Source organism: Genypterus blacodes, unplaced genomic scaffold, assembly GCF_046128005.1.
Source record: "Genypterus blacodes isolate CSIRO-AG114 ecotype Tasmania unplaced genomic scaffold, CSIRO-AGI_Gbla_v1 ptg000438l_1, whole genome shotgun sequence".
Classification (NCBI taxonomy): domain Eukaryota; kingdom Metazoa; phylum Chordata; class Actinopteri; order Ophidiiformes; family Ophidiidae; genus Genypterus; species Genypterus blacodes.
Window position 1 is genome coordinate 3,453,267 of NW_027467208.1, and position 8,114 is coordinate 3,461,380.

Consider the following 8,114-nt stretch of genomic DNA (forward strand, 5'->3'; position numbering starts at 1 on the left):
ATTTCATGTGAATGCTTATAGGCCGGCACCACAGAGGCTTTATGGGGGTGAGTCATGTCCACATAACAAACAGGCCCAGCATGGGAACATGTCAGGGGGATGTGGAAGCCTGACTTTAAGGCTCCTACACTGGAGCCTGGTTGGCTACTTCACACTGCAGCCTGAAGATTTAGAGAGCAAACACTTTTTCTTTTTTTTCTGAGGAGGGGTGGGGGTTCACATAGGTCTTAGGTAGGATTGGACACATTGTTGCTACTGGTAATAAATGACAACAAGAGCTGTAAAATCTTTGGAAGATTGTTAATGATTACCTAAGAGCATGTGTGCAGGTTAAAGATGGGAGCTGAGATACTGTAGGTGTGTGTGTGTGTCTGTGTGTGTGTGTGTGTGTGTGTGTGTGTGTGTGTGTGTGTGTGTGTGTGTGTGTGTGTGTGTGTGCGTGTGTTATTCCTCTCACACGGATCAGGTTTCTCTGTGTCAGCAAACTTCGGGCTCGGGAGCGTGAATTTCTACTTTCAGGCAGTAAAAGAAGAAGGAGAAGAAGAAGAAGAAATAGCACTAATGTTTGCGCCATATGCTCACGCAGTCCGCCGTGAAAGGTAATCCAGCAGCAACAGCACTGTTTCATCACAGCCCGGGCTGAGCTGGAGTCGGCTGCCTTACTGGATTGCTCAACGGTTGTGTCACCAGGAGGCTGGACTGGTCGGGCGGAGTGTATGTGTGTGAGAGTGTGTGTGTGCGTGAGTGAGTGAGTGAGTGTGTTTGTGTGTTGAGCTCAGGACTCAACATCACCGGAGCCGCACTCTCTCTCTGTCTCTCCCTGTGTGAGGCAGTCTTTCCCTCTCTCTCTCTCTCCTTCTCTCTCTCTCTACCCCTCTCCCTCTTTCTCTACCTCTCTCTCCCTCTCTCTCTCTATCTCTATCTCTCCCTCTCTCTCTCCCATTCGGGGTCGGGATTTCCTCGCCGAAAAAGTACACTGAGCTCACGGGGATTCACTCCACAAGAGGACGACCGGAGGGGGTTTGGATTATTACCACAAGAACTCAAAGGGAGAAGAGATCATCACCGAATCCGCTGAAGTTTTCCCGGAGTCGCGCAACGAGAAATGGAAAACACCGCCTGCTGTTTATTCTAACAACCGAGCGGACACATCCCGAACACGAGCCCGGCTTCTGCCTCTTGTTCTCGCGTGTTTCGTGTTTCGGCACCGTCGTGGGAGGAGGAGGAGAGGAAGAGGGGGGGATGAACTTGCAGTGGATCAGCCCGGTGCCCTGCATCCGCGCCGGGAGAGTCGGCGGACACAAGCGGCTGGACTCGGACGAGCAGCCGCGGCGGGCCAAGTGCGCGAGGCTGAGCGCGGAGGCTGGCGACAACACGCCGGGACTCCTCGCCTCCTCGCCCGGATCCCCCGCCGCCGCCAGCCCGGCGCCGAGCCCCGCGCCCGGGATCCACCAGGGGCCGTCCAGGATAGGAGCGTTCCTGCTGGTGCCTCTGGCGGACCGGGACGGCGTGAACAGCGCGATCGACACCGACACGGGCGATGAGCTAGTGTGCAAGGTATGCAGCAACCAGCAACCAGCAACCCCCCCCCCCCCCCCCCTATCCCCCATTGTGCAATTTCTCTGAATGAATGGTGTTTCGAGACATGGCGTTGCTCAACAAGCCTGTGTGACATGTCATCTGTATCGAGCAGAGTTTGTCCACGCAAACGCATCCACGTAGGGTTTCTTTACATTATTTGACACGTACAGGACACACACACACACACACACACACACACACACACACACACACACACACACACACACCAAACCAAGTGCACCAGTCGTTGGCAGCGGGCGCCTCACACTCTGTCCGTCAGCCCGGATCATTTCCATACACGTCACCGCAATACGCACGACAGAGAAAAATGCAAACATGTGAGAGAGAGAGAGGCAGAGGCAGAGGACGCTTATCACGGCGAGGATCTGCTCCGATAACAGCGGTGACCTCAAATGTTCCCACTGCCTTTATTTGATTTGCAGGCTTGAGGCTTTAGTGGATTAATAAAGTTAATCACTTCAGGCTCGGCTAATGCATTTGATATGCTCTTTCACAAGCAGTGGCACAGGGCGGACTGAGCTGGAATCAAAGCATATTTTTTACTCACATGGTTGTCTCCTCAGATGATCATTGAGCACACACACACGCCACACACACCAATTCTCCCTGCTCTCCTCATTTTCCATGCTTCATCCCTGACTCCTCTCCCTTTCCACTCCCTTCCCTATAGGTCTTCGACATGGGGGTCTACCAAGAAAAGATCAGAGCCTACGGCGTCCTACCAGCTCACAAGAACGTGGCCGGCATCACAGAGATCATCCTCGGCGAACGCAAGGCCTACGTGTTCCTGGACAAGGACTTTGGGGACATGCATACCTTGGTGAAGAGCCGGCGCAGGTTGGACGAGGAGCAGGCCTCCAAGCTCTTCCGTCAGGTGGTGCTGGCTGTTGCACACTGCCACCAGGCTGGCATCGTGCTGGGCGACCTCAAACTTCGCAAGTTCGTCTTCGCTGATGAGAAAAGGTGAGAAGAGAAGGAAGTCAGTTATGCTCAAAGGTTACAGGGTGTTAAAAGCAGATCAGCTATAATGTCAGACAACTTTATCTGGATGATCACAGAACAAAATACAGAGCAGGCGCTGCAGTAGCGGCAAAGCGACGATAGATGGCGTCGTTTCTGCTCTACCATTCCAGAGTCTCAGGACAACAATGAGCTAAATTCTTCCGTGGGAGCGTCTGCGGTGAACCAAACTTTCACCCTGCATCTTTGCTCTTTGTGTCACATGAGTCACAACCCGTAGTTTCCCCAAAAAGACGCCGACGTGTTGATCCTACGCAAATGGCGAGGTGATACAGAGACTCCAGGAATCAGGGAGCGACACACTGGGACGCTGGAATGTGTTGTGTCAGAAACAAACGCCATCTAAACACAAAAGCAAACACGGCGCCGGCTGATCCACATGCGGGCCACGTGTGCAGCAGCTAGGGATGATGTCGGCTCACATAGACCAGGTTCTGTACGGGTGGATCTCAGGCTTATTATCTCTCCCTCTCCCTTTCTCCCTTTCTCTCTCTCCACATGTCTTCTCGTGTGTGTGTGTGTGTGTATTTGTGAATGTAGTGGGTGGCGGTTTGGCAGAGCTGCTAGACGAGGCCGGTGAATGAGACATTGATGCGTTCTATATCTTAGAATATATTTATTACTCATTATTTATTAATACATTACGACATCTCCACGCCGCGGAATAACTTGAGGCTTCCTGCGAGGATTCATTCAAACACGCTGCTTTCATCCGACGGAGGAGTAAAAGTCAGAGCTCCGTTCTGCCGGACTCACACCCACACACACATACAAACAAACACACACACACGCGCGCGCATGCCTCAGTGTTTGTATCTCCGGGTACGACATTCTGTTTGCTCAGACTCACACAGATGCGGCTTGCGAAACTATTTGTCACCTCTTTGCCCCCTGCGTCAGACGCTTTCCTGTAAGAACCCGCCGATCCCAAACTCCCCCCCCCCCCCCCCCCTCCAGGTCCGGACCCTTTTTTTTCTTTGTTACTGATAGTTTCAACAGTAACATTCTCCAGCCATGACCTCTGGGCTGGTGAGGGGTCACGGCGGATGAATGAGCGCAGACAGCCCAGCCTGAGAAGTTGGCGTTGGGTTGTGTCCCTCTGATAGCAATACAGGCTGCAGAGCGATGAGTCACAGAGTATATGTGGAGAGGGGGAGGGGGAGGGGGGTGCTCTCGCTCTCTCTTTCTCTCTCTCTCTCTCTCTCTCTCTCTCTCTCTGCGTGTTCGTCCATGCATGCTTGTGTGTGTGCAGATTACATTCAGAGTCAAACCGCTGTGGTCTCGTGGTGCCTGCAGTGTTTTATGAGCTGGAGCGTGAACACACACACACACTTGACCCCTCATTTGCTGATCATGTATGATGTCATGCATGCACGTCCAGTAAATCAGCAGCGTGCACCTGTTGATTGCCGTTCCAATCTGACATCAATGTGAGCCTCCCTGGAAATGTCAGGACTCCCCCGTGACGTCATCGCTTCCATCACACATTCTTTCCCCCTAAAAAAACGAACAATCGGCCACCATGTCTCAAACTCTCCAGTGACCCCCGGGGCCGTGATGCAATGTCCCAGCCAGCGATGCGGCGGCCGAGCCAGAGCCGGCGAGAGTCACAACAACATGATAAACGCTCTGGAGAGGCGGTTTATAGGGACGGTGACTCGTGCTGTGAAGTACGCGGCTCAGCGGCCCGGGCCGGCCTCTCCCGTGCGTCACCGATGTGGCAACAGCCATTTGAGGGTAATTATGGGATGGCTGGCGCCGCGACTGTGGGACCCAGGTGCAGATAGCCTTGGCTGGAGAGAGAGAGAGAGAGAGAGAGAGAGAGAGGAGAAGATATGTACTCAACAGAAGGATGAGTCACTCTCTCCACTCCTCTAACTCTCACTGTTCTGTTTCCTTTTCTGTCCTCGTGTCTCCTTCCCGTCTCCTGACTTGTCGCCTTCGCCGTCTCCTTGTTTAAATATCAATGGTCGCGTCCTTCTTGGATCCTCCTGTGCCGTCGTTCTTTGGGCCGTCTAGACCGTCTGTTTAGAGAGGAGATTTGGCGTATCTGTGTGTTTGGAGTGTAAGAGCTGCTGGATCGATGTGTTCAATCAAGCAGGAAGCACAAATACATTTCAAAGTAAAACACTGCGGCTGAAATAATCCCTATTGTTTGTTGATTTCTCTATTTACAGTCAAACCTGGCTTGGCTCATTTGCTTGATCTTTGCTCTGTGTGTGATTCTATAAACATGTTTCTCATCAAACACACACACACACTCTTAGAGGCTCTGGTGTTGAAGTCTTCTGCCATTAATATGGCTAAATATAGCAGTGTGTTTGTGTGTGGGGGCTGGGGGAGAGTGTGTGTGTGTGTTAGTGTGTGTGGGGTGTCTGCTGTGAGTGTATATTTATGTGTGTACGTGTGTGTTTGTGCCAGGAAGTCACTGGAAATTTGCTTAGGCGGCTATGTGACCCAAACTGCATTTACTGTCGTCCATTTAGGTCAGGGCGAGTTCAGTCTTTGCTCTATGTGTGTGTGTGTGTGTGTGTGTGTGTGTGTGTGTGTGTGTGTGTGTGTGTGTGTGCGTGTGTTTGTCCACCTTAACTGCCTCGCAGCTTAAGGCTAAAGGAAGCTTGTTTTTCCATGATGTAATCGGTTGCTCAAGATTAACAGATCTGAAATGTTTGACAGTGTTGACAGTAATACACACACACATGTACGCGCACACAAACACACACTACTGCAGTGCAGTAAACACACATATGAGCACTAGACAGATCAGGCGTCTACCGAGTGAGTTTGTCCTCAGATAAAAGAACTTTAACTCTAATCTCAGATTCTGCTCCATGTTTGCGAACATTAATCTCATTTTAACTTCACAAGTGAAGGACACATGAAGGCAACACGCCTCTGTCAGCTTACACGCCAGGATTTACGATACCAAACAATCCACATACGTGGCTTTAGATGTCACAGCAGGAACCACGAAGATGAAGATTAGCAGAATGAGTCAAAGTGAGCTGGTGGTTGATCTGAGTGATTAGTCATGATGAATCTATACAACTGCTGCACACACAAGATGCCTTCAAAGACCGCTGGAAATCTCTAATCTCAATTTATTCCTTCTTTCTGTTTCTCTTAGGACACATGTGCGACTAGAAACCCTGGAGGACTGCCGAGTCCTGGAAGACCCGAGCGACGACTCCATGTCCGACACGCACGGCTGCCCCGCCTACGTCAGCCCGGAGATCCTCAGCGGCTCCGCCCCTTACTCCGGCAAGATGGCGGACATGTGGAGCCTGGGGGTCATGCTGTACACCATGCTGGTGGGCCGCTACCCATTCCACGACCCGGACCCGGCTACGCTGTTTTCCAAAATCCGCAGGGGACAGTGCTGCTTGCCCGAGGGTTTGTCGCCCAAAGCCAAGTGTTTGATCCAGAGCCTGCTGAGGAAGGAGCCCGGCGAGAGACTCACCGCCGCCGAGCTCCTGGCCCACCCGTGGTTCCACCGGCCGCCGCCAGCGCAGGAGGCGGCGTCGGGCGAGCGGGAGGCGGGCGGGGCCGAACAGACGGTGCCGTCCTTTGAGGTGGAGGAGGAGGACGACCTCTTCTGCTGACGGATCCCAGTCCGGCCCAGGGACCAAAACATTCAGAGTAAATCGCTATGAGGGATTCGTCGTCGTTTTTTTGTTTTTTACATCGGCACTTTTTAGGACCCGTGTGTGTTCTGTCTCGTGTACAAACACCCTCAAGCTTTCTACAACAATTACTGTACTGTATTTTGTGGTCGTATGTGTTACATGCTAAGGGCATTGTTCACAATGAGCGTTCATTGTGTTTCTGTATGTTTTTAGATCATTTGGTGCTACAAAAAATTATAATAACAAGGATTAAAATTTAGCCAGATTATGTTAAGGAAATCATCTCTCCGGGCTACAAACTGTCACAGAACGGTACGAGTCGCGAGTCACGAGGCCGCAGAGAGACATGAAGATGTAGAGACGGTTGGCTGAGTCACTCGACAGGCGCGAGAGGAGAGAGGAAGACCTTGAGGAAGACGTCTCCCAGCAGGCGGTGATGTGGTGGCGAGGAAGACGCGTTTAGCAGGGGACCGATGTGTCACGCTCAGCGGGACGCGACCACAGAGAGCGTTGGCTAATCATGCCGCGTGTAAAACTTGACTAACAGCGGGGATGAAGAACGTCTCATGTCACGCCACCATCCGGTCTGCAATCAGCCAGAATAACACTAATGTCTCTCCTTTGTATTAAAATAGGAATAACTCAGTCACAGGCCTCCAGTCTGGTGACCTTGCACCTGGAGGTCATCGGGTCGTGTAGCCGTGGAAACGTAAAAGCACATCATGGAGAAACGTTCAAACTCACCCATGACCAATTACCTCGACGCATACATTATTATTTAGAAGTATGAAGACTTTTCTTTTTTTTCGGTTTGTGTTCGAACGCACCGAGTCGAGCTCTGTCACTCTGTCGCTCTTTGACGAGTGCGTGTGTGTTTGTGTGTGTGTTGGCGCCCGTATCACTGTGTTTCCTAAACTGAGCGGCTGTGAATGTGGGTCGCAGTCGGGGCCGATATGTGATGCGGGCTTCGTCTCGACGATGACTCAGCGTTCCAAACTCACCCAGACCAGGACGGGGAGAAGAATCTGTTCTGACTTTAATGGTACTTTTCCTGATCGTGGCGCCGCAGATCCCTGTAGTCTTGACGTTCGGGCCTCTGAATCGGTTTGCTAAAAGGTACAAAAGCGCCTGTGCGTCTTTAACTGCATGGGTCCCGTCATATACTAATAAAAACAGTCTACTGCAGTACTTTAGATATTTGCTCTTCCCTTGCCAGATGTTGCCAGATGGGCGGCGGTCCAGATCTGAAAACAGTTTCCGCTCCGTAATTTAAGAGATTTATGGTTTTAATCCTTCTTCATATATGTAGAGTGAGTCACACGCTCATGTGACACGTAAACTGACACGGGTGCACAAACTTCATATTGCACTGTGAACTATGTATTTGTGACACAACCTGGCGGCTGTTAGTCCACATAGGTTACACACCAGAGATATATTCATTGTATAAAACATGTAAATATGTACATTGGAAATATGTGTGGAGATGTTAAATAATAAAAAATAAAGATTACATTTTTTCATATGGCTCATTTTCTCGGCCCTGTCTCTCTGTCACACGCACACACACACCTGCAGGTTACACAGCTGTGCAAAGTGCATCCACGGTTTCTGTGGACGATTTCTCTCCACTCGTCTCTTCATCACCCAGAGTGAAAGAGAGACATTTTCCTCTGCACTTTCAATTTCATCTTATCGGGGAAAAGGACACACACACACACACTCTCCCTCTCTCTCTAACCGTTTACTCTTCACTGACCTTTGTGTAATGTAACATTTACCTCCTCAAACACACAAATGTCAACAGTGGGTCTGTGTCTTCCCGGAATTCTCACAGGGAGCGTATGAGCTGTTCCAATTCCGTCC

At 51.0% G+C, this 8,114-nt stretch overlaps 1 protein-coding gene across 1 annotated transcript; it reads left to right on the forward strand.

Annotated features, from left to right (window-relative positions):
- The first annotated feature begins 537 nt into the window (after positions 1 to 537).
- On the forward strand, positions 538 to 7,776 carry trib1 (tribbles pseudokinase 1). The gene is made up of 3 exons (XM_076139309.1): positions 538 to 1,557; positions 2,273 to 2,565; positions 5,750 to 7,776. The coding sequence occupies exons 1-3, from the start codon at positions 1,243 to 1,245 to the stop codon at positions 6,222 to 6,224; spliced, it is 1,083 nt and encodes a 360-aa protein (XP_075995424.1). The 5' UTR covers positions 538 to 1,242; the 3' UTR covers positions 6,225 to 7,776.
- Positions 7,777 to 8,114: the final 338 nt, after the last annotated feature.

Bases quoted from the DNA above. Each gene is read 5' to 3' on its own strand.
- trib1 (XM_076139309.1), top strand. From the start codon at position 1,243: ATGAACTTGCAGTGGATCAGCCCGGTGCCCTGCATCCGCGCCGGGAGA. The intron at 1,558-2,272 runs GTATGCAGCAAC...CCTTCCCTATAG, and splicing joins GCGATGAGCTAGTGTGCAAG to GTCTTCGACATGGGGGTCTA. The intron at 2,566-5,749 runs GTGAGAAGAGAA...TGTTTCTCTTAG, and splicing joins GTCTTCGCTGATGAGAAAAG to GACACATGTGCGACTAGAAA.